Source organism: Microtus oregoni, unplaced genomic scaffold (assembly GCF_018167655.1).
Source record: "Microtus oregoni isolate MIOR12 unplaced genomic scaffold, Mior012 000011F_ref0000422, whole genome shotgun sequence".
Classification (NCBI taxonomy): Eukaryota; Metazoa; Chordata; class Mammalia; order Rodentia; family Cricetidae; genus Microtus; species Microtus oregoni.
In genome coordinates, this window is record NW_024543070.1 from 28,856,743 (window position 1) to 28,883,468 (window position 26,726).

The 26,726-nt window shown below is 40.3% G+C and overlaps 1 protein-coding gene across 3 annotated transcripts in view; it reads left to right on the top strand.

Moving 5' to 3' along the window:
* Window positions 1-26,726, top strand: part of LOC121453474 (regulation of nuclear pre-mRNA domain-containing protein 1A) — a 50,727-nt gene that overhangs the window by 12,401 nt on the left and 11,600 nt on the right. For all 3 annotated transcript variants that reach the window (XM_041660281.1, XM_041660280.1, XM_041660279.1), the window contains exons 2-6: window positions 10,413-10,542; window positions 13,926-14,032; window positions 14,111-14,208; window positions 15,634-15,760; window positions 15,860-16,035. In XM_041660281.1, coding sequence (XP_041516215.1) covers window positions 10,413-10,542; window positions 13,926-14,032; window positions 14,111-14,208; window positions 15,634-15,760; window positions 15,860-16,035 — 638 coding nt within the window. The remainder of the gene's footprint in view (window positions 1-10,412; window positions 10,543-13,925; window positions 14,033-14,110; window positions 14,209-15,633; window positions 15,761-15,859; window positions 16,036-26,726) is intronic.

The window sequence follows — 26,726 nt, forward strand, 5'->3', positions numbered from 1 at the left end:
GAGCCCCTGAACCCACATGATGCAAGGAGAAAACTAACTCCTGCAAGTTGTCCTGACCCCCAAACCTGTGCCTCTCTTTGTCCTGCTCCTCCCCAAGTAAGTAACTGGGAGCCAAGGTAACTGGAGGGAAGAAGGGTTGGAAAGAGATTATAGGAAAGGATTGGATGAATTTAGAAATAAAATTAAATTAGCTAAGTTAGTGATTGAGCCATCCTTCTGAACTGTGTAACGGTTACAAACTTAAAATACAATAATACTGGCTTTTGTGTTTGCTTTTATATTTACCCTTACTGTTGAATATTATTTCTTAGGACTTTTCAATTAGTATCTAGTGTTTTTCAGATCAGCCTTAGAGTTCTTTTAGTATGTCCTGTTCGTTAGGTCTATTAGTATTGTTATTAGGTAATTTAACTTACCTTAGCTTTGGTAGCTTGAGAGGTCTTATGTAGGTGGATTTTTCTTTGGGCCACCAGTTCACCAAAATAAAACAACAACAACAACAAAAAAAAAACCATGGAGACTTTTATTAATTATGAAAGCTTGGCCTATAGCTCAGGCTTGTTCCAACAGCTCTTATAACTTAAATTAACTCATATATTTTAATCTATGTTTTTTTTTTTTTACGTGGCTCGGTTACCTTTACTCTGTACTGACTCTCCTGCTTCCTCTCTGGCTGAGCCTTTCTTCTTCCCAGAGACCTCTCTGTCCTCATGCCTAACATGCCTAGCTATGGGCCATTCAACTCTTTATTAAACCAGTTACAGTGACACATCTTCACACAGTGTGAAGGAATTCTCCTCAGCAGTCTTAGACTTTGTTTCACCTTTAAGGGCAGTCTTCTGGGTGCTGGAGAAAAGGCACAGTACTCAAGAGCACTGGTTATTCTTTTGGAGAACTCAGGTTCAATTCTTAGCACCAAGCACCCATAGAGCAGCTCACAACTGTTTGTATTTCCAGTTTCAGGGGATCTTCTGGCCTCTAGGCACCAAGCATCCAAGTGATGCAGACATACATGCGTGTAAAATACCCATAGAGGCAAAAAGAAAATAAGATCTATTTTTAATGGTTGTTTTATAACTCAGGCCATGCCTGAACTCATGGTAATCCCACCACAGACTCCTGTGTGCTGGGATTACAGGCAGGAACAGCTGTGCCCACCTGAGTTTTAAGTTGCATTGATCTTTTCCAAGAGTGGGTTTTATTTTCATCAATCCCTTCTTCCTCTTTAATTTAGTTGATCTTGTCACTATTTCTTCTTTTCTGCTTGCTCAGGTTTATTTTGTGGTACTGCCATACCTTCCTAGGTTTTGGAGCTCTGAGCTTGCTCTGAGACATCCTTGCTGCAGTGTGTATTCATGGTGTTCAGTTTCCTTTCTTGGCACTACTTCGCTTGTGTCCCATAGATTTGAAATGTATTTTAAAGCATATTTTCATGCATTTTTATGATGGCTGCTTTAAGACTTTGTCATGATTCTCATATCTTCTTGGTGTTGGCATGTATTGATTATTGATTTTTCATTCTATTTGAGAGCTTCTTGTCTCTAGTTGTAGCATGTAAAAGTTGACTCACTGCTAGGAATAACCAACACTTGGGAAACAAAAACACTACTCCAAGTTCCAATAAGAGTGAGAACCAGTCTCAGAAAACAACAGATAAGAAACAAACTCCCCAAAAAGTTGATTCATATTTTGTTTGTTTTGAGACCCATTTTCACTGTGTATCCCTGGCTGTCGTAGAACTTATTGTATAGACAAGGCTGGCCCCAAGCTCTCAGAGATCTTCCTTGCCTCTGACCACTGCCAAACTGGGTTTGATAGTAAGTGCTACTACATCTGGCTTTGATTCATAGATTTACTGCATGATGCTATGAAAATCTCACTCTTGTTCAGTCCTGTTTTAGTTGGATTTAAGACACAGCACATCATAGGAGGGAGGTGTGACTCGGGTCTTCAGTGACATCACAGGGAGAGTGGGAATGGGTGTAGCCTGTTATTGGTGGGCTTTTGTGAGAGTGGCGCCCAGGACACCTTCTCCCAGGAAGTGCTGGTTAATAGAATCCATTTGTAAAGAGGTCAGTATAGTGATCTCCAAATTAAATTATAAATCCAGAGAAATCTTTAAGGGTATTTTTTGTTTGTTTGTTTTTAAAGCACAGACTGGCCTTAAATTTCGAATTGTGATTTTGTTGCCTTGGCTTCCTGGTACTGGGATTGTGGGATGCACCACCTGCTGCTTAGGAATTGTGTAAGAGAGTATGTGTTGTGTGCATGCATGTGGAAATCTGTTTTCTTTGCCATAGAAGTTCTGTAATTGGTTGTCAAATTCAGTGATCAGCACTCTTACACACTGATCCATCTTGCTGATCTCAGGATTTTTTTTTTTTAACAAGAAATTTAGAACTAATTCTAAAGATTAGATTATTGGGAAAAGCAGACTTGGAAGCCAGAGCCTATATCATTTTGAAGGGAAGCCAAGAGTGGAGGTAGTATCCATTGTAAGTTTCCAGGCAGACTATAAACTCGTTTTACTCCAAAACGATGTTGGCACAGGAGTTAGAAGTCTATTAATGCAACAGAACAGAACAGTGGTTGAGGATGATATGTTACACGCAAAGCCTTTGTCATTTTAGACACTCAGATCCACGAGAATAATTGGAGTACCAACAAGTAGTTCTTATCCTACCCAGTGCCACCGAGAAAGTTAATTTCACCTGAATGAATGAAAAGCAGTTATGCAAACTGCAAGTGTGCATTTACTGCTACTTCTTGATGCATCAAGTAGTTTTTCTAAATATGCTATCAGCCAAGATTCATGTACGCAATAGATTTAGCTTTATAAATTTCCTAAAGTTTATGAGTATAGAAAATACTAAATTTCTGGAGCAATAGCTCCAGAGAAGATACTTACAGCATGAAAAGACTAATTTATTCATAAATATAAATTAATAAGGAAAGCAAATATCTCAGCTGAAACAAGGCAACATGATACGAATGGGAAGTAACCAAAAAAGGGAAAATAAACATATTCAACTTCTAAGGGTGGTAGTGTCACATACCTTTAGTCCCAGCAGAGGCAGATGGATCTCTAAAAATCTCTGAGTTTAAGGCCAGCCTGGTCTACATAGCAAGTTCTAGGACATCCAGGATTAATACATAGAGAGATGGGTCTCAAAAATCTAAAAGAGAAAAAAAATATATCACAAAAGTCAGAAGTGGCTTGATACTTCATGAACACCATCCAGTTTCAGCATCTCATCGTTTTTGAGAGAGGCTCTCATGTACTCAGGGCTGGCCTTTACCTCATTGTATAGTTCAAGCATAACTCTGAACATATGATTCTCCTGCCTCACCTCCCAAGTGCTGGATTACAAGTGTGCACTACTACTTCCTGGTTTATGCAGTACTGGGGATTGAATCTAAAGTTTGTGCCTGGTAGGCAAGTACTGTTCAGCTAGCAGTAGCTTCAGCCCAGCTGTGTAGAGCCCAGCCCAGGTCTCATCAGGTTTCAGCATTAATGACATTGTGTCTTTTCTGTTTCATGCCTATGGCGTCTCCATTTTGCTGTTTGCTTCTTTCCCCTGGTTATTTAAAGCAAATATCAGATATGGAGCCGTTTTATCATAAAGGATATGTTTACAGTACTTTAAGACCTATATTATTAAACTTTGATACAACCAAAAGGGGGAAATCATACCCAACGAAAATTAACCATGATTCTTTTTAGATTTATGTATGTGCTCATATTTGCTCCACTGAGCCATCATCATAATTATGAGCCTCATAACTGATAATTTTCAACTTAGTATCTATGTATAGTATTTCAGGTTCCCTTAGAAATGTCTTGAATAATTAATATATAAAGTAGAATCCAAGCTGGGCGGTGGTGGCGCACACCTTTAATCCCAGCACTCTGGAGGCAGAGGCAGGTGGATCTCTGTGAGTTCAGGGCCAACCTGATCTATAAGAGCTAGTTCCAGGTCAGACTCCAAAGCTTCTTCTCACTTTATTCTCCCCCTTTGATTTTGAGACAGGATTTCACTGTGTAGCCCTGGCTGATCTAGAAATTGCTATGTACATCAGGCTGACTTCAGACTCACAAAGATTTGTCTGCTTCTTGGTCTTCAGTGCTGGGTTTAAAGGCATGTAACTACCATGCTGGCATCCTTTTTCTGTTTGTTTGTTTTAAATTCCATGCAGTTTATTTGCTGAGAAGATTATGTTCTGTGGACTGTAGAATTTCTCTCACGTCTGTCTTCAGCTAGGCATGTTGGTGTGTACTTGTAGTTTCAGCACTTTGGAGACAGGCGGTAAAGTTAGCATGTGATCTAGGCATACCCCTACGTAAGGGTTTTAGCTAAGCTAGCTACAGCTGCATAGTGACAGCTTGCCTTAAAAGAAAGTTATAGGTCTCAGACTGGTAGCATCAGTATCATGTGAGAACTGTGGAAATGGATAATTTTGAGATTTACCCCATACAGAAGCTAGGTAGGACCAACAGTTTGTCTTTAGTTGACTTTGGTGACTCATGTTTGGATACCCAATCTGCAAAGAACTTACTCTTCATCAACCATTGGTTCTCTGAAATATAATTCATACAAGGGGAAAAAGCAAAAAGCACAACAGGGACTGGAGAAATGACTCAGTGGTTAAAGAGTCCTGACTGCTCTTCCAGAGGACCCAGGTTCAATTCTAACACCCACATGGCAACTTCACAACTGTAACTCCAGTTCCAGGGAACCTGAAACCTTTGTGTAGACATACATACAGTCAAACCACCAGTGCATATGAAATAAAAGTAAATCATAAAATGAAAACCAAATAATGAATTAAAAAACGGAATAGTCGCCGGGCGATGGTGGCGCACGCCTTTAATCCCAGCACTCCGGAGGCAGAGGCAGGCGGATCTCTGTGAGTTCGAGACCAGCCTGGTCTACAGAGCTAGTTCCAGGACAGGCTCCAAAGCCACAGAGAAACCCTGTCTCGAAAAACCAAAAAAAAAAAACCAACCAAACAAAAAAAAAACACGGAATAGTCTTCTGGCAACCCCCTCCCCCCAGTATTGGGGCTCAGTCTGTATTAGTTGCCTTTCTTATCACTATTACAGAATCCCTTACATTAATAATATTTCAGGAAAGCTTTTGGCTCATGGCTTCATAGGTTTTTGTCCATGGTCCCTTGTCCCATTGTTCTGGCCCTCAGATGAGGCAGAGTATCATGGCAATGAAGAGAAGACCTTTTCTATGTAAACACCCCTCTGAAAGCAAAGGAATGGATACAGGTCGTTAAGGTGAGGAAAGAGAGCAAAAAACAGAAACCCAAGCGCCAGTTTGAAATATCCTCTTCTTTTCTGACCCTTTGCTGTATTCTCAGTGTCCAGTTGTAACCTGAAACTACTGTGGCATGATCCTTTAGCAGATCAACTTAAAAGGAAGAAAGACACACCTGACAAGTGGAGGCATACCTTGTCTTGTCAGCACCCACAAACCAAACCAAAAACTGGAGGAGAGATTTTCTCTTGCTCATGGTTCAGTTTATGGTTGGTTGGCTCCTTTGGTTTTGGAACTGTGGAGAAGCAATGTTGTGGTGAATGTGGGGTAGCACACCTGTTCATCTGCCTCGTGGCTGTCAGGAAGCAGGGAGGGGAGAGGGACATGCCTCCAGTGACCTCCCATTGAAACTTCACCTTCTCAGGTCTCTGACACCTCCCAAAAGTTCCACTGTTTCTACACACATCCGAGCCTTCGAGTAGCATACCAGACGCAATGGTAATACCAATCCTTCCTGTTTGAGCTTTTCTAATATACCAGAAGGTGCATCTGTATGTCCTGCACACCACCCATTTGTAGAACTGCTGTGCACCATTTTCTGAACAGTGAAGCTTAAAATTTCTTAGTCTTTTTAGAATGTTGCCACATTTTTATTTAATTATTTTGTGTGCATGTGTGTATGTGGGCTTGTGCATGTCTGACTGAAAGTCGTCTTTTATTCCTAGTGCCTAATACAATGCCTGTGAATATAGTAAATACTAAATAATTTACCCGAGTTAATGAAATGGCATGAGATCTTCGCCATTTATAATTAACCCTTTGGTAAAATTCATTCAGAAACTTAATTAAAGTGCACTTAAAATTAGAAGACTTAAACTGGAGTGGTGGTATGTGCCTTGATTCCCAGCAGAGGCATTTCAGATCTCTGAGTGCTAGTTCCGGGTCAGCCAGCGCTACACAGTGAGACCCGTCTCAAAAAACAAACAAAATTAAGATTTAATGTATACTTACTGTAATCTTATTGTCCATAACAGTTCAGTTTGTCAGGGAGGAAAATGTTGGAGATTAAACCAGGGCCTCCGCATGCGCTAGACGAATGTTCTACCTCATATTATAGAACTTTGAAAAAAAAATTACTATGTTTATTTACTGAGCCCACCTGTAGAGGCCCACGGACAACTGAGAGATGTCAAGAGACGTCAACTCTTTTACCACAAGGGTCCTGGGGATCAAACTTAGGTAGTCAGGCTTGTCAACAATTGTCTTTACCTGTTTACTTCTCCTAGTATAGGTTTTTTGTTTTGTTTTGTTTTGTTTTTTTAGATGAAGTCCCATAACATACACCACACTGACCGCAAACTTGTGGTCCTATTGCCTTAAGCCTTCTGAATGTGGGATTACGAAGCATTGCTATGCCAAACCTTTCTTTGTAATAGATTTTTGTTACACGATAATGACTTTTCTCCTGATCTTCTGTAAGACCTAAGTGTGCAGTTTTGTGTGTGTGTGTGTGTGTGCGCGCGCTCTAGGAAGATCTATACCTTACACCTAGTGCAGCTTAAGATTTATCTCAGGGAAGTAAGTGAGATGTACAGTGTAGTACTTCATTTATAATTATTATTGATTATTAATTTTAATTATTAAATGACACTTGGCTTATGCTTTATTGATAGAAATATAGCAGAATACATAAATACAGTGGGATGTAATGTTCATAATTACTTTCATGTTGATGTGATTGTATTTATGTAGAGAAGAAATAAAGGAAAAAAGAACTTGGATTTTATTGTTGGGTTTATAATCTGCCAGTGTGTGTGTAGTTTGCAAAAATTCCCAGCCAGTGAATAGATCAGGAAAGGTAATTTTTGTTTTTGTGCCAATCATGGTTCCTGGCACACAGCAAACACTAAATAAAAATTGTTTAAATTGAATGGAAGATGTAGAAACTGGGTTTCTTCAGGGAATCTTGTGACCAGCAGAAGCTTAGGAACTGACGAGGTCACACTCGTGGCTCAACCTGCCTCTCTGCCGCCCAGAGGTGCTTCTTTAGGGAATTAGGGATTTGAGACTGAAGCCCAGGCATTAATGGGATGCTAGGCAAGTGGTCTACTACTGAGCCACATCCCACCCAGCCTCTTTGTTTTTTTTTTTTTTTTTTTTTTTTAGATTTTGAGACTGGAGCTTACTTTACTTATTAGGCTGGCCTTAAACTGTTTGCAGTGGCCTCCCAGGTTTTGCTATTACAGACCTGTGTGAAAGCGTTAATGGCTGTTATTTTTTTCAAAATATTTAATTATTTATTATGTATACAATATTCTGTATTCTGTCTGTGTGTATGCCTGCAGGCCAGAAGAGGGCACCAGACTCCATTACAGATGGTTGTGAGCCACCATGTGGTTGCTGGGAATTGAACTCTGGACCTTTGGAAAAGCAGGCAATGCTCTTAACCTCTGAGCCATCTCTCCAGCCCCAATAGCTGTTATTTTTAAAGTGGTCTGAATTTGTTTATAAATCACTTTTGCAATTTTTCTCCCAGAATTGTTGTGATTGTTTTCTTTCTGTTTTTCCTTCTTTCTTTTTCTTACCCTTCACCCCATCTCTGAGATAGGGTTTCTCTGTGATAGCCCTAACTGTCCTGGAACTTGATTCATAGACCAGGCCAGCCTCGAACTCACAAAGATCTGCCTGCCTTTGCCTCCCGAGTGCTGGGGTTAAAGGCATGCGCCACTACCACCTGGCAGAATTTCTCATATTTTAACCTTGGTTCCAAAAGAGGAAAAATTGAAATTGGTGTTAGGACCACAATCATTCCGAGCTTCTGTTATGCAGTGTGTGTGTGTGTGTGTGTGTGTGTGTGTGTGTGAGCCACAGCAAAACCTCTGATTAATTCTTCTGCGGGTATCTACCACCTTTTTTTTTTCTTAAAAGGACAGATCTTAGGGAGGGGGAGGGGAGGAGGTGGAAATTTTCAATAAAAAAATAAATAAAAGCAAAAAAAAAAAAAAAAAGACAGGTCTTCTTACGGAGACCTTTGGGGCTTGCTGATCAGGCCAGACTGGCCGGCAAGCCCCAGGGATCTATTTGTGTCTTCCTCCTCTGCCCTACTTTTTTCTTGTCTGTTTTTTGAGATGGGATCTCACTGTATAGAAAAGGATGTCCTGGAACTTACAGAGATCTGCTTGCCTCTCCCTCCTGCTTGTGGAGATGAAAGGCTTGTGCCACCATGCCTGGCCTAATTTCATGAACGTTTATAGTAACAGAATGAAGAAAGCTATGAAGTCAAGATACTTTTCAAATACATTGAGTACATCTGGTAAGCAGATTCTAGCAAAATGAGAATTCTGCTATAGGACTTTGCTACCCCATTCTTCCTTGGCTTTTTTTGTTTTGTTTTTCTGAGACAGAGTTTTTCTGTGTAGTCCTGGCTGTCCTGGAACTTACTCTATAGACCAGGCTGGCCTCCAACTCAGTAGATCTGTCTGCCTTTGCTGCCCATTAGCTCAGGCTACTTATTAGCTTAGCATATATTAACCCATTGTTCTTATCTATGTTAGCCACATGGCTCAGTACCTTTCTCAGAGAGACAGATCACATCCTGCTTCATAGGTGGTCTGGGCAGGCGTGGGGAAAAGCTTCTTCCCAGAAAGCTCCTGTTCTCATCACCCTGCCTCTACTTCCTGTCTGGTTGACCCGCCCATACTACCTGCCTGGCCAATCAGCATTTATTTAAAACATGATTGACAGAATACAGACAATTCTCCCACACCACCTTTTCCCTCTTTTTCTCTCCCTCTGCTTTTCTCTCTCTACCTGTCTCTCTCCAAGGCCTCATGCATACCAAGGGAGTGTTCTTCCATGAAACTGTATTCCCAGTCCTTGGAACTCTTCGGCTTGTGAACCTGGAATATCTCACTGTAAATGAAACAATATCCCCTGCTTCTGAACCTTAGCAACCTTGCCCTTCTGTGTCTGGCTCTGTGGTTTGACTTTGGGTACTGTGCCTAAGGAGAAGAAGAATAGTGCTTATCTTTTTGTGACTGGATTCTTCCACTTGGCATGATGTCCACAGAGTTCATCTATATTGTAGACTGTCAGAATTTTCTTTCTTTGTCAGGCTGTAGCATTTGGAAGGGGTGACCAGCACATTTTATCTATTAGTGAACATGTAGGATGTTAGATCTTGGCTGATCATGCCCCCTATTTCATTGTGGGTAAACAGCCTTTTTGATATTTCTTTGCTCAGTTACTAAATAACAATTTCTTACATTATTTGGATTAAATCAGATAATACATACATTGCTTAGAGTGGTATGTAGCGTATAATAAAAGTTAAAAAATGTTGTCATAACTAAGAAAGGACCCCATTTATTAGCTCAAGCACCCATTCAAAAGTACTGCAGTTGGTCTGTCATTTAGATAAGAAAAAATAGTTTTAAAAATCATTTGATATAATGGGGGGACTGGGAGGAGAGGGGTGAGGGAAAACTGCAATGGGGCTGCAAAAATAAATAAATAAATCATTTGATAGAGGCTGGACATGGTAGTGCATGTTTTTAATCCCAATACTTGGGAAGGAGAGGCAGGAGAATGTCTGAGTTTGCAGTCAACCTGGTCTACGTAGCAAAACACAGGACTGCCAGGATTACATAGAGAGACACTGTCAAATTGGACTGGAGAGGTGGCTCAGTGTTTAAAAACACTGACTGTTCTCCCAGAGGACCTGAGTTCACATGGGGCCACTCAAAACCACCTGTAACTCCAACCTCGGGGTCTGACTTTACTTCCATGCATACACATCACATACCCTCAGACAGCTAACATGCGTATGCACATAAATAAAACAAAGTCTTACAAAAAATAATTAATGGGAGAGGAAGTAAAAATTTGGTAACTCTCAGCTTTTCCCTGGGTGAAATCTGGGACAGCAAGGTCCATCACTGACCTCTGTGTACCTCTTTGATTCTTTTTTCCCCACACACATCTGACCTTCAGAAGAGGTAGAGTGGCTGCCCTGGTAATGTCAGTAGCAGTAGTGGATGAGTTCATAGGAGAAGCTGGAGCCATTCCAGTGAGAAGAAAGTTTGCCTGCGTTCAGTGAGGATGTTTTACATGTCTTAAGTTTTTTTCTTTTCTCATTTTTTTTAGCCAAACCCAACAGGAAGCTTACTTTTCTCTACCTGGCCAATGATGTCATTCAGAACAGCAAACGGAAAGGACCAGAGTTCACGAAAGACTTTGCGCCAGTCATAGTGGAAGCGTTCAAGCATGTTTCAAGGTAGGGTCCTTTTTGTACATGAGGTAAGAATATATGGAATGTATTTGTTGGAAGCTTTTTTTAATTTGTAATTTGATGGTTTTTGCTTTCTGTGAGGATTTGAGCTGCTGCTGAGGGCATTTGGAATACTTGAATCATGGCTTTCCTGTAAGAGACCAGAATGCCTGCTTTCTTGGGATGAATGTCACTGAGAGTAAAGGAACTGAACTGTAAATGCATGCTTGTAGAACTCCATCTTATGTTTGACATTTCTGAACTTACTTAATACCACAATATTTTTATGGTTTTCTCGTGTGTGTGTATTTCCTAACATTTTTAAGTACTTTAGAAATGAAGAATATGGGACTGGATGGCTCAGCAGTTAAGAGTACTAGCTGTTCTTCCAGAGGTCCTGAGTTCAATTCCCAGCACCCACATAGTGGCTCACACTGTCTGTAATTCAAGTTCCAGTGGATCTGACATCTTCATACAGATATACATGTAGACAAAACACCGGTGCACATAAATAAAAAATTTTTAAAAACGAATGAATATTTAATCATAAACTTTTCAAATTTTTCTTCAGGTAACTTTGTGTGTGGAAATCCTAGTTTATGCATTCTAAATATTTATATTTCATTTGTTTGTGTTTGTGTACATATGCCACAGTTGGAGATTAGAGTTGGACTCAAGTCATGAGGTGTGAGACAAATACCTTTTATCTACTGAGCCATCTGGCTCTGTCTTACATACTTATTTTCAAATATTATATGCTGAAATGTAATAGATTTCCTGGGCAACAGTGCTGAATAAGATAGTAAATCAGGCTGAGCTTCAGCATACGATGGTACATGGCGATCACATCCATTAGTGCTCTAGGGGTGAGAATGCCACGTCAGGTGTTGCTGTTACTGCTTTCTTAATGTCATGTGACCTGCAGTTTCCACATTGCCTTCTACCCTGCAGAGCTAAGTGCTACACCTTTCTCTCTCTCTCTCTCTCTCTCTCTCTCTCTCTCTCTCTCTCTCTCTCTTCCCTTCTCTCTGAGACAGAATGTGATTATGTAGCTCTGGCTGGCCTGGTACTCATTGTGTAGACTGGCTAGCCTTGAACTCTTCATCTCTGCCTCTCCCTCCCAAGAATAAAGGCCCAAGTCTGGCTCAGTTGAGACTTTTTTCTTCATTCCTGAGCTGTATGCCCAGTTACTTGTTGATGTTTCTACCCGGGTGTCTCACACTCAACTGTCTGACTATGAATTATGTCCTTGTTTCTGCCAAATTTGCGCCTTCTCTAGGCCTCATTATCTCAGGGAATGACAGCTTCATTTGTGCTGACAGCATGATGGGTGTCATCTACGCTTCCTTCTCCTTCACTGCATGCTCCATGGAGCACACAGCCTGCCGGGTGCCATTTTCCTGACTAGTTACCGTCATCTTTTCTTGCTGGTACAAGTAGCCACTCCCCTAGTATGGCTTGGTCCTCTGGGAAAACTGTAGGCAGAGTAGCAGAGTACTCATAATGCTCCCTTCTCTTTGAGCAAGACTGAAGGTGCTCCGTTGTGGAGCTTGTCTGCCTCTCTATACTCATGTGCACTGTGCTTTTCCCACCTGTAGTCTGCATTTTAAACTAACAGACCCTTTTCTAAATTCCTTGTACCTTCAGCTACTTTTTTGTTTGTTTTCAAGACCATTTCTTTGTATGTGCTTGACTGTCCTGGAACTAGCTCTAGCTCTGTAGACCAGGCTGGCCTTGAACTCACAGAAATCTTCCTGCTTCAGCCTCCCGAGAGCTGGGATTAAAGGCCTACGCCATGGCCACCCGGCAAAATAAATGTTTTTGTTTTTTTTTAAGACAGGGTTTCTCTGTGTAGTCTTGGTTGTCCTAAAACTCCCACTCTAGATACTTTTATTTTTGAGATAGGATCTTATATATCCCAAGCTGACCCTGAACTTGGTATGTAGCCAAAAATGACTGAATTTCTTTTTTGTCTTTATTTTTATTTTTGATTGTGAATTTCTTATCCTCCTACTTGTCCCTCTCAAATGCTGCAGGGATTACAGACATGTACCAACATGCATGGTTTATGTGGTGCTGGAGATCAAGCCCAAGGTTTCATGTATGCTTGGCAAGTACTCTACCAATTGAGCTATATGCCCAGCCCCTATCTTATGCTTTTATATATGTTCCTCTCTAGAAAAATTCACCTACAGAAAAGATTTTAGGTAGGAAGAGTGAGCCGTAGTATTCTGGGCAAGTTTGAAGATCATCAAGGAATGTGGAGAGTTTGCCAGAAGCAGAGGCTGTGGGACTGTAGTTCAGGCTGAGGATTTGGGTTTTAGAGACTGTAGAGAAGAACTTGTTCTGATTTGACATAGGGTGGATATTTTTTAAAGTGGAGGAGTTGAGGCTGGAGATGAGTGCATGATGGTGGTATAAAACCCAGGCAAGGCACTCGAGCATGGCTCAGCAGTTAGGAGCATGCACAGCTCTTGCAGAGGCCCCAGGCTAGTTTGTCAACACCCACATGGAAGCTCACAATTGCCTGTAACTCCAGTTCCAGGTTATCTTAACCATGCGCGCACGTGTACACAAATACACTACAAAACCCAGGTGAGGTGGTGCTGAAGGAAATGACAAATGGTTGAAAGTCACCCATGTCCCATTTTCCTGTAGTTCCAGTCTTCAGTTTTGCATTTATTTGTTTGTTTGTTTGTTTGTTTGTTTATTTTGGTTTTTCGAGACAGGGTTTCTCTGTAGCTTTGGTTCCTGTCCTGGAACTAGTTCTTTAGACCAGGCTGGCCTCGAACTCCCAGAGATCCTCCTGCCTCTGCCTCCCGAGTGCTGGGATTAAAGGCGTGCGCCACCACCGCCCTGCCAGTTTTGCCTTTATTCCTCAGATAGTACCCCTGTTCTCTGACTGGTCTGGATCTGTCAGGGTGCTGTCTGTAGTACCACATCCTCATTCATAGTGCTTATGGACAACAGCTGCTGGGAAGTGCCCCTTGCTTTCTGTGCCTAAGACAGTGGTGGGTTCAGCAAACTTAAAACGTGCACTGTCCTTTAGCTCCTTTCACTTGCGAGCACTATCATTGTAAGCCCCTAGTGTCTGCTTCTGAAAATTTGACAATTAAAACCATTTGATTTGCTTTGTTCTCTTACTGAGTTTTTTGTTCTTTTAGGTTTTTGTTTGAGACAGGGTTTCTCTGTATAGATGTTACTGAGTTCTTAAGGGAAGCAAGGATGGTGTTTGCATCACATCTTGACTGAGCTGCTGCTGACGGTGCTCAGCGCACCTGAGTAGCTCTTGCTGGGAGCCAGCATTTGGTCCTATTTTAAATCAACATTACTTTGTGGTAGTGTTCACTATACATTTTTACTCAGTATTTTTTTTTTTTTTAATTTAGTGAAACTGATGAAAGTTGTAAGAAGCACCTTGGCAGAGTGCTGTCTATTTGGGAAGAGCGATCCGTCTATGAGGATGATGTGTTAGACCAACTTAAGCACGCACTCTGTAAGTATAGGGTCTTGATCTCTTTTCTCTGGCTCTCAGGAAAACACATCTTTCATAGACTTCCTGTTTTTAAATCAGATGGAGATAAGAAGACCAGGAAGCGGACTTATGACCAAATAAAGGTGGATGAGAATGAAAATTGTTCCTCTCTAGGGTCCCCAAGTGAACCACCACAGGTAAAAATACAAGGCAGCTGCAGGGTTTTTACTCCATGTGACCTCTGGGCTTTGATCATTTCAGTGTTCTGGGTGCAAGAAAGGCATATTTCTGGCTAACAAATTGCTTTTCTTTGACGTAGTATGGTGTGTGTGTGTGTGAAGATTTTGTTATTTTAGTTATGTATGTGTCTGTCCATGGGTATGTGCAAGTGAACATCCAAGGAGTTAGGAGGTGTCTGTTTCCCTGGGCTGGAGTTCCAGCAATTATAGGCTACCTACCTGTCATGGTCCTAAAAGCTGAACTCTTCTGCAAGAGCAGTTCATGCTCGTAACCACTGTAATACCTTAAGTGTTGTATTGTTTGCTTTATATAGGGAATGCATTTCCAATAGCTAAATATGAATAAATGTAGTGAAACACCCACTATTAACACTAAAGATTTTATTTTTACTGGGTGTGGTGGTGTACTCCTTTAATCTCAGCCCTTGGGAGGCAGAAGCAGGCGGATCTTTGTGAGTTCAAGGCCATCCTGGTCTACAGAGTAAGTTCCAGGACAACCAAAGATACACACAGGGAAACCTTGTCTTAAAAACCAAAACAAACAAACAAACAAAAAACCCCCAAAAACTAAAAACCTTTTTTTTAAAAATAAAATACAACCAAAACATTTGTTATATGGCTTAAACTAAAATTCTATGCTTAGATGAACATTGCTTCCTTTAAATATTTTTTGTTTTTAAACATATAAAATGATTGCTAGAATGATAACAATAGGTGGTAGTAACACAATATATTATGTGTAAAACTTTTCAGGAAAATAAAAATTTTCTAGATTAATACTGTCTAGGTCAGAGTTAATAGCTGCCTTCTTTTTCCTCTGAGGTATCTACCATACTAGCCAGTCACTTACCTCAGTTTGCTAATTAGAAAAGTTTTTGCACTCTTTGCTTTCATAAACACTAGGGTGTGAACACCTCAAGGTCTAAAGCTGTGCCTCAAGTTCAACACTTAAAATAACATAGTTTTTTTACTTAACATATAAAAGAAGTATTGGGGACAAAAGAGATTGCTCGTCAGTTAAGATCACCACTACTCTTTCTCAGTTAAGCTCTTAACCTGAGAACCCAGGTTTGATTTTGTCCCAGCACACATTAGACAGCTTACCACTATCTGTAACTCCAGTTCCAGGGCATCTGGGTCTCTTTTCTGACCTCTGAGGTACCAGGTGTGATCAAGTTGTACAGACAGACATAAATGGAACAAAACACATGAAAAAAGTAGTCTAACATGTATTTTTTAAAAATGTGTCTTAAGAATGGTATATGTTGCAGACTTTTTGCTAATGAGTATTTCATAAGGATTAGGCATATGAAAGAGGTGTCAAGTCCTCTATATTTGTTAGAGCTTTATTTCTTTTGGTTCTGAAGTTGTGTAATTTTTTAGACTCTAGACCTTGTTAGAGCATTACAAGATTTAGAAAATGCAGCCTCAGGTGATGCAGCAGTTCATCAAAGGATAGCTTCTTTGCCTGTTGAAGTTCAAGAAGTGTCCCTGCTTGAGAAAATAACAGGTAAGAGTGAGGTCCACAGGGTTATCTTGGAGGTGGGTGTGGGAGCGGCTTGTCATTGTTTTGTTGTGCATTAATTGTATTACCTTGTGCTTTTCTTAGATAAAGAATCTGGAGAAAGACTTTCTAAAATGGTAGAGGATGCTTGTATGTTGCTGGCAGATTATAATGGCAGACTGGCGGCAGAAATAGATGATAGAAAACAGCTCACTCGAATGTTAGCAGATTTTCTTCGTTGTCAAAAGGAAGCCCTTGCAGAGAAAGAACATAAATTGGAAGTGCGTAACCTTTTCCTTCTTTAGTGCATTGTTATTTAATTTTCTGTACCTTAATGTATCTGTGCATCTTAGAGTTCTTGCATCATGGACTATTTTAGGCAGTGACCCAGGTAAGCTGCTTCTTGCCATCAGTTTTTCCCTATAGACTGCTTAAGTAAATGTAAAATTTTGGTCTTAGCAGAATTTGTTACATTTGAAATCATCTCTGTGAAATTTCATGTAATAGTAGAAATTTAAACCCTCTAAGCACAAACATAATAAGAAAAAGTCAAGTCTAGTAAGTCTTGTGTTAGTGGTAATTCACTAAGGTTGTTCAGCTTATTGAATTCCTATTCTTAGCACATACTGTTTTTTAGGTCCATCATTAAGTATTCAGATTACCCCCTCCACATGATTGTCACACTTAGTATATTCCCCCTCAGCCATACTCTCTGGGCTTCCACAGTGCTGTTCCGGAAAAGGTTATTGATGGATTAGGTATGGTTGTTACTGTTGGTGGAGTAGCCATTGTCAGCATAGGAGAACTGGGCTTAGCTTTGTTTAAAAGACCATTCAGTTAACGGGTTCTTACTTGAGTTGTTTTGAATTTCAGCGCCTTGTGAAAATGCCTTGAATTCAGTCCCTGTATTATAGACATCTCAGTCTTAATTTGTAGGTCTATCATGGTGTTGCCTCATAAATTTTTTTATTATTTAATTCTTGGCTCAGCAGTTTCTCACTAATCCCCAGGTGATGCTTAGACTGGCCTGCTATTGCAGTTCTGAGAGAATTCCTTGATTATTCCACATACCAATGCTCCACTCTTAATTTTATGCTGTCCTTGAAGAGGTTGCCTGCTTGAAATGGAATAGATAAGTTGAGTTTCCTAGACCATGAATATGGTAGTTCACTTAACCTGTTTGTGATGATGTAGTGGCCTTCAGTCTTAATGTATCCTTCCTTGTTTCCCATTTGCAGTGGTATGGGTGAGTATGCCAACAGTTTTTGTCTTCAGCCTTTTGGTACAGTTTCTTTAACTTCTGTTGAGCTTCTATTGCAGGTATTGGACACGGCATATCTTCTTACGATGTCATCACCATTAGCATATTTCCGGCTAAAAATAAACATCAAACTCCAAAGCCTGTATTGTCTCATGTTTTTGAAAATTGAATAACGAAGATTTTTTTATTCTATTTAAAACTGCTTTCTCACTTTTGCTGTTGACTATCATTGGTTTCAAAAATAGAATTTATATTTGACATGTAACTGTAGAAAATAGATCACCGTCCCTGCCCCATTTGCTGGTACTTTCTAGCCAGATTTACTAGTTAATAGTCATACAGAGAGCTGATGACGTTAGCGCTGCCATTTACCATGTCTCTGGGGTACTGTTCAAGGCTCTTCACATAATCCTATACAACAGGACACATTATTATCCACACTGTATCTTCATGGAAGTAAGGCATGGGAAAATAAAGTAATTAAGCACTACTGGATTGTTGAGAACCCCAACAGTGCCTCCAGCATTGGTGCATTCATTCCAAAGTCATGTTGACTTTCTGTTCTTATAGAAAGTAGTATATCCCTTTTGAAAAATCAGAAGTCCTATTTTTCCAATGCTTTCTAATATACCCTTTCCAACTAATCACAGGCTTGAAATCAAGGAAGTTTGATTGTTCAGCATGAATGAATTTTAAATTGAAGCCACCTCAATTATGATCAGGGTTTTTGTTTTGTTTTTGTATTTTTAAGTCTTTCTAGTTTTTCAAGACAGGTTTTTTTCTTTGTACAAAACACTGGCTATCCTGGAACTCACTACTTGTAAACCAGGCTGGCCTTGAACTCAGATATGTCTGTCTCTGCCTGCTGAGTTCTAGAATTAAAGGTGTGTGCCATTATGCCCCAGCTCATTATCATATTTTTAAAGATTCCATTTTCATAAACTAGGAAGTTATTTAGCAAGAACTCATTGTAAATTGTCATTGAGAAGCCAAGGGTTTTTTGTTTTTTTGGTCATATGACGTGACAATGACTTTAGACATGCTTTGTATTAGTAGGTGGCATCACCCTGAAGTAGAGACTGGGGACTGAAAGTTTAAGGTTTTGTATCAGTTGCACTGTCTCTTAAACTGGTTTAAGTTATCGAGGTCAGTAATCACCATTGTTAGAAAGTGAAATAAAAGTATCAGTTTAAGAAGTGGTCTTGTCTTGAGGAAGTTAAGAAGTGGTTCATGTCTTGAGAAAGCCACTATTAAAACATTTGAAATGATGAAAATATGAAGTGCTTCTAACTGTTTTGGTAGTTTTGGATTAACTTTGATAAGTGAACAGATAATAGACTTTTAATCTAGGCTGTTGCACTTGCCCATAATCCTAGTATTAGTGAGACTGAGGCAAAGAAATCCTGAGATTAAGGCAGTTTATATAGCAATCTGACAGGGGTGGGGGATGAATGGATGGGTGGGTGGGTGGGTGGGTGGATGCTGGAGATGTGGCTCATTGGTTAAGAGCACTAGCTGCTCTTTCAGAGGACCTGGGTTCAATTCCCAGAACCCACGTGGCAGCGTACAACTGTTTGTAACTCCAATTCCTGGGGATCTGATACCTTCACACAGACAAAACACCAGTGCACATAAGATGGGGGGAAAAGATTTATTTGATCTGGAACCTCTTGCCTCAGCCTTCTTATTGCTGGGATTGTGTCTACCACCATAGGATAACTTAAAGTGACTCTTTGATGTGATGTTTTTTGGAGAGGGTACAATGTACAGATGAATCCCATATCAATGAGATTCCTGATTGCTTAGTTTTTAGAAGTTATGGAAGAAAACATGCTTTTATAAAATCAGTGCTTGCCACCTTTAGTCCCAGCTTTCAGGAGGCAGAAGTGGATGGAGTTCTTAAGTTCAAGGCCAGTCTGGTTTACAGAGTGAGCTCCAGTACAGCGAGGAGGCTACAGAGAAACTCTAGAAAGAAGCAAAATAAACACATGGATAAGCACACATAATGATAGTGCTTGCTAATCTTTGCAAACTGTGCACTTCCAAGTCTAGGAATAGATTATGAAGAAGGAAGCCATAATTCCAAACACTAGAAGTCATAATGAGAAAGCATATAGAGAGGATAAGTGCTTATTTGGTATGTGAATATTGATGATTGGCCGGGCGGTGGTGGTGCACGCCTTTAATCCCAGCACTGGGAGGCAGAGGCAGGCGGATCTCTGTGAGTTCGAGACCAGCCTGGTCTACAAGAGCTAGTTCCAGGACAGGCTCCAAAATCACAGAGAAACCCTGTCTTGAAAAACCAAAAAAAAAAAAAAAAGTGAATATTGATGATTAAAGCTTGTTCTGGGGTAGGAAGATGGCTCAGTGAGTAAAGTTAATCTGGGCAAACATGAGAGCTGTTAGGATCCATAACCCTCTGTAAATGATGAGCACGGCAGCATGCACTTGTGATCCCAGCACTGGGAGGCAGACAGATCCTTTAGCTGAATCTGAGTTCCAGGTTCGGAGAGAGAAGACGCTTTCTCAAAGTGGAGAGCAGTGGAGGAAGACACCCGACTGTTGACCTCTGTCCTTCACATGCATTTGTGTTCAAGCACAGAAAGTTCCTTTCCCTTGAGTTGTCATGGTGCCTCTGTTAAACTGTATTCACTGTGTGAATTTGCTTAATATGGATAGAACCATAGTACAGACTTGAGCATTGTAAGATGTTGAGGATTGGTTTGCAGTAGGGAAGAGTGCTGGGGTTCATCTAGAAGGTCTCAGTCGTGCTAGTTATGTGCTCTCCCACAGTTATATTCCAAGCCAGGCTATCAGAGCCTGCAGCATATGTGTATGATTTCACCCATACTGAGTATTGCATATTTGGAAGTGTTTATTTTTCTTTCAGTTTCTTTTATCTTTTGACCAGTCTTGAGTTCTGATTTTATGACTTATTTTTGCCTGTGTGTATATATATATATATATATTTAAAATAGCCTTCTCTATCTATATAACCATAAAGGCCTTGAAATGTTTTGTATTATTTCTCAATAATTTTATTGAAATTTGTTTTGCATATAATGCAGAAATGTAGCAAATTGAAAGTAATAATTGCCCTTTTATTGATTGGTAGTAGGACAGGTATAGTGACTCAGGTCTTAATCTTAGTACACTGTGGACTGAAGCAGAAGCATGTGTTTGAGGCCAGCTTGGTCTTTTTTTCGAGACTGGGTTCCTCTGTGGTTTTGGAGTCTGTCCTGGAACTAGCTCTTGTAGACCAGGCTGGTCTCGAACTCACAGAGATCCGCCTGCCTCTGCCTCCCAGTGCTGGGATTAAAGGCGTGCACCACCACCACCCGGCCCGGCTTGGTCTTTGTATGATCTGTGTTACATACAAAGTGAGATTCTGCATCAACCTTCTCCCCTAAAACCCAAAATTAACGATTTCTTTACTAGTGTTGTGAAATGCTATTTCTGCCAAGCTTAATTCTTACATGTGCATACTGACCTGTAAGTTTTACACTTAATTGTGCAAATTGTGATTTTGATTGCTTTCTAATACCATTCATGTTTGCCATTTCAACTAATCATGGTTATTGTATGTATGCAATTTTATTTTTTCTCATTTTCAACTTTGTATTTTAATTGAGAGTGCTCATTCCTTTATCATGTCATGGGTCATTTTCCTCCCTGCTATTCATACCTAAGATAAAGTTTAATTAACAAGTTGGATATAATTAATAACAGTTTAATAAGCATATGAAATGTGGTTTCTCTCCCTCTCATATCTTGGTTTGCTGTAATAAAATTGGTGGATCCTGGTGACTGAGGATGACTGACACTGTGAGGGAGAAAAGACAGGAGGACTGCTTACTAGAAAGACCGCATGGAGCTCAATGTATACAGTGACTAAAGTCTGCTCAGCCATTTGAACAGAGAAAATGGCCATTTTTTTACCTTGTGAACGTGTACCTGTTTTGTTCCTCCCATTAGTAAGAGAGCAGCACCTGAGTAATCTATGACTACAGGGATGGAGTGAGCAGTGCTGAGGCTGAAAGGGGGCAGTGCCAAGTGGGCTGGAGTTCCCCTCTGTCCCTTACTGCTGGGGTGGAGAGCGGGTGCAGATGAACAGGTGTGCTGCCTGCGGAGGCAGAGTCCTCAGTTGGTCAGCACCGCCTAGAGTATGCTATTGGAGCAGTTGAGGATTCTTAGGAATGAGAGGAAATTCAAAGTACGTTGGAGCCACAATGAAGAAGGCATTTGAATTTCCCTGAAGAAATGATCACACAAGTTCAAAGCACAGGAAGGAGCAGTAGTGCTGGCTGTACTCTTGGTTGCTGAGTGAACCAGAGAGGGAAGGTGGGCAAAACTTCATCTAAACTGCATGCTGGCAGTGGTGGTCTGAGCTGCCCAGGTAGTAGCAATGAAGTGTTAGATGGATTCTTTCTTGGCTCTGAAACCCAGACTGGCCTCTTTGTTGCCTGTGTGAGGTGAAGTTTCGTTAATACTGTAAAGGTAATGTGTGATCACCATAGTTTTGCACCCATTGCTAAAAGCATAGATCCTACCTACAATTCTATTATTCCTTAACTTTTAACAAGATATGAAGGATGAGATTGTTGTATCCATGTCTGTTTTTGTATCCTGTCTTATTTTGCACTTTTACTGTAAACGTTTCCATATAATCATCACCCCCCCTTCCCTTTTATTTTTTGGGATGGCCCGAGCTTTGCCCATGCCAACCAAGTTCTCCTCCATCTACTCTTATCTTGATTATCAGTCTGACTTTAATAGCCAAGTTGTAGTATTTATCTATTTTTTTTGTTTGTTTTGTTTTTTGAGACAAAGTTTTTTTTTGTGTAGCGTTGGTTGTCATTGAACTAGCTCTGTAGATAAGGCTAGCTTTCAATTCTCTCTGCCTCCCGAGTGCTAGAGTTAAAGGTGGTGGACCCCCACTGTCTGACTTCTTTCTGTTTCTTCCTGTTGAAACTATTGGCTGAAATGACATTTAGCAATTAATAAACATTTTGGCAGATCTATTACATTTAACTTCTTGCTGGTGGAAAATACTGCTCTGAATCTATTTCAGGTTAAGTCTTTGCTTGTTTGTGATAGTAATGAATTCTTCTGAGGAAAAAAAAGTTAGGGCAGCAGAAGATACTTGGTTTTTATGTGTGCACAGGTCACAGGACAAAATCAGCTATTGTTTCCCAAGCACTAGACCTGTTGTTCTTGAGACAGCGTCTCTTACTAGCTTTGTACTTGCCAAGTAGGCTAGGCTGGTTGACTAATTAGCATTCCAGGTCTCCCTCTCTCTAATTCCTCAGTGCTGGGATCACAGGTGTGCCTCAACACACTCGTCTTATGTTTCATGGGCTCTGGGAACCAGATCCAGTCTTCATGCTTGCAAGGCCTCCCATCGTTACAACCTTTTCGGTAGTGTTGAAGTTCATTCTGTTGTCGTATGTCCTGCTTCTGGAACTCTTTATTTTACAAAATTTAGGCTCTTCACCAGGAAACAAGTTTTCCATGCTTTCCTTTTACTTAGCTACCAGTACCATGGTCTGTGATCTTGACTACTAGAATATTGAAATGTTTATCTAATTTGCATTACAGCTTCTAGGTCTGTCCTTGCTATAGCATCTATCAAAAATAATCTCATTCTTTGGGATTTGTTGATTGGCTAGGTCTCTGAGTTCAAGGCCAGCCTGGTCTGTGTAAGAAAAGGGATTGGGGAGAAGGAGGAGGAGACAAAAGAAAGAGAAGTTATTCCTGTCAACTCTTGTCAAAATTCTTTTCAGTAGCAGGGTGGTGGTGGCGCACGCCTTTAATCCCAGCACTTGGGAGGCAGAGACAGGCGGATCTCTGTGAGTTCGAGACCAGCCTGGTCTACAAGAGCTAGTTCCAGGACAGGCAGGCTCCAAAACCACAGAGAAACCCTGTCTAGAAAAACAAAAAAACAAACAAACAAAAAAATTCTTTTCAGTAGAGAGTAGCTTTGTTGAGCAACCTTTTTTGCCTCTGCATTAGAGGCTGGAGTTTTATTGTCACAAACCAGGATTTGACGGTTTTGAAGACTTGTTCTTTTTTGCAGGGAGACCTTAGTTGAATTTTAGCTTTTCTCCTTCATTACTTAGAACTTTCCATTGTACTCTTACCGTGCATTAAGTATTCTGAGTTGTTGCTACTTCATCTTGCTCATCCTTTCTCCTGGTTTAACCATGTCTAGAATGGTTTTCCTCTCTCTTCTGTCACTGTTGCTGACTTGTGTTTGTTTTGTTCTTCTAGAATGGAATCTTTATTGTCTAGTGTTAGTGGTGGTGGCTGTGTCATCATCTTGTTGTTGTTCACTGAGATGAGATCTCCCGCTGTAGTACAGGCTGGCCTAAACGTAAGAGTTTCCTGTCTTAGTCTTCCAAATGCTGGAATTACAGGCGCACCCAGATTAATATTGACTAGAGTTGGTTTTGTCAGATTGTTTAAGTCTTTGTTGAAGAAAGGGATTTACTATCACAGGTGCTTAACTAGTTTGCAAACTGTTATGTAGGATGAATGGAGAGGGAACCAGAAGACAGGCCATCCATTTCAAGACTGGATTTCTGGACTTACCTAGACCTGACTAGAAGTGGATTTTTCCTGCTGTGTATTGACTATTGTCTAGTATGCCTGCTGTTGTTACGGTCTGTGGGTTTTCTAACTTCGCTTTGGGGAGCTGTAGGAAACGTAGGATTCCTTTTAAAAATGACTTGAAATAAGTTAACAAGGATTATGAATGTCTGCAATGACTCTAAAATATTCATGCCTTCAGAGCTTAGCAGAGACCACGGCAGTGTCAGACTTGTTCAGCATGAATGTAAAATACTGTTTAATTAGCTCCTGTGTCTTTTCTACAGATGTGAATGTCTGCTTCTTGCTTAGTTGGTTAATTCCTTAGACTTTTGATTGCTACCAGTGCTTCTCGAGCCTTCTCTGTCTACCCCTCTCCTTCTTGGTTTTCCTGGAACTCACTATGTAGACCAGACTGGCCTTGAATTTTACAGAGGTCCCTCTGCCTCTGTTTCATTAGTACCACTTTTACTTTCCTAACCCATGGATTGAAGAATTAGGCAATTCAATGGTTTTGTTTGTTTGTTTTTCAAGACAGGGTTTCTTTGTATAGCCCTGGCTGTCTTGGAACTAGCTCTGTAGACCAGGCTGGCATCGAACTCAAAGAAATGCATCTGCCTCTGCTCCCAAGTGCTAGGAGTAAAGGTATGCACCACCGCTACACAGCTAAATTCAACCTTTTAAAGTATATGGTTGATAGACAAGTTATGTCCTTTGAGAAGAAAAAATCTAAGGATAATTTAAGTAAGCAAAGTAAATTACAGAATATATAATGATCCTTTATTTCTATTCTTTAGAGAATATTCAAACAAATTCCAATAAATCATCCTTTTATGACATAAATTTATGGCAATTTTTTTCTTCTAGGCACTGACAATTTTTTTTAGGTTTATTAGAGTTTTATTTCACATATGTATACAATTATTTTGATCTTACTTATCCCTATTACTCTCTTATCACTTTTCACACTGAAGAATATTTCTCCCCTGGCAACAATTAACTGGGTCCTGGGTTGTTTTTAGCTCAGTGTTAGAGTACTTGCCTAGCATGCAAGAGGTGCTGGGATTGGTCTACTGCTATCTCAGCACTGCACGAGTGGGTAAGATATAGGTGTGCGGGGGGGGGGGGGGGGGGCGAGGAAGAGTCACAGTAGAGTAACTCTCTCTAAATCAAAGGAGAACTGAGGGAATCTAGACAAGGCAAGAAAGAATATAAAGCAAAAGCATCAAAGTCATAATGGCTATAACCTTAGGTCAGGGTGCAACAAAGTGAGTCACTTTGTAGTTTGAATTTAATGTGTTATGGTGATCTTTACCTGTGAACAGGATATAGTTATAAAAATGTTTAAAAAGCTGTCAAGATAGCTTAGTTGATAAGGTGCTTGCTGCCAAGCCTGATGACCTGAGTTCAATTCCTGGGACCCACATGATGGAAGAGAGAAGTGACTTCTACAAGTTGTTTCTAATCTCAAGTGTATGTACAATACATTAAAGAAAAAACGTACTAAAAATGTGTATAAAACAAAAGTATTGAGAGACCGGTGAGATAACTCAAGAGGTGAAGGCACTTGCTCCCAAGCTCTACCTGAGTTTGGTCCCCAGAACCCATGTGGAGGAGCTGGCTCCTTCAAGTTACCTCTATACTTGGGCACTGGTAATGCACCCCTTTATGGGTGGATGGGTGGGTGGGTGAATGATTAGGCTGGGGGTATAGCTTAGTTGGTAAAGTGTTTACCTAGCATGCATGAAGACTTGAGTTTGATCCCCAACACCACAGCACTAGGGAGGTGGGGGCAGGAGGATCAGAAGCTCCAGATTGTGTTTAGCTACATAGTGAGTTGGAGGCCAGCCTGAGCTATAGGTGACTGCTTCTAAAAATGCAGTTACCAACATTTATGGTACACGGGGCTGGATTGGGGGGGGGGGGGTTAACTACAAATTTCTTTATATTTTGGCATATAAGTCCTTCAGTATTCAAGGTATAAAATTTGTATGCTCATAAGAAGTTAATTACAAAATACAGAGAGTATAGTTTAAATGTTTCCCCTTGGAGCAAAAGAAGAGTAAAATTTAACAGGAAAGTCATGTTTGGAAAGATTTTGTTTTTAGTAGATAAAATATTTTTGGGATTTTGATGGTCATGCCAATTCTTGAGTCTGTCAGACAAAACATTTAGAAATCATTTCTTGATTCTATTTGAATCCATGAAATCTCCTTGCATTTGTATCACTGGGAGTCTCATCCAGTTCAGCTGTATAACATCTTTATTGCCCTGTGGTGTGGCATGCAGTGGCAGCTAAATATCCCTGTGAAAGGACCAACGTTTACCACTCGTGTCTGCTGGTTTTCAGAGTGTCACCGCTTGAATCACTGCATAGGACCTGCTGTACACAATGAAACGTGGAATGTAGAGTGTAGATTTGTCAGGAACAAGAAGCAGTTTGGTTTACTGTTGTAAAGTGGGTTTTGTGTGGAAGTTGGACATGGGTAGGTAATTTTGAAGTTCAGTAGTAGAACTAGGATGAGGTAGTAGAACTAGGATGAGGCAAGGGAACAAAACAATAACAACAGCAATTAACTGCAGTTTTCTTATGTTCTGCAAGTAAAGTGTGTTATGTTTTTAGTAATAGGGTTTTACAATTTGGTTCTATTAGGCAATCAAGACTGATGACAGTAGCTTGTGTTTGAAGGATTTCTCTGACCAGTAACTCATGGGGAGGTATTCCAGGACTGGCTGAGATAAATTGTGAACCTCTTAATGATGTTGAGAGTAATGTGATTTCATAGGTAGAATTTGACTGGCCTATAGTCAATCTTTGTAGAACAGTCCCCAAATCTCATGTTTTAGGTCATGATGAGGAACCCCTAACTGCTGTGGGTCAAAGTCTGTTCCATTCATGACGCTTCTGTGAGTCTTGTTCCAACATAAGGTAATATGCTTGGGAGTTTATAGAAATAATCAGAATTTCCATGTCACAATACAGAACTAAGAAACTGGTTGTGATAGGAATTCAGTGTTTATTAAGCCACAGTGTTTTAATTCCAAAGACTTTTAATTAGTGTACTGTTGAGAAAATAACAAGTGTGTTTAGATTTTTTTGGATTAAAAAACTGTACCTAAGCA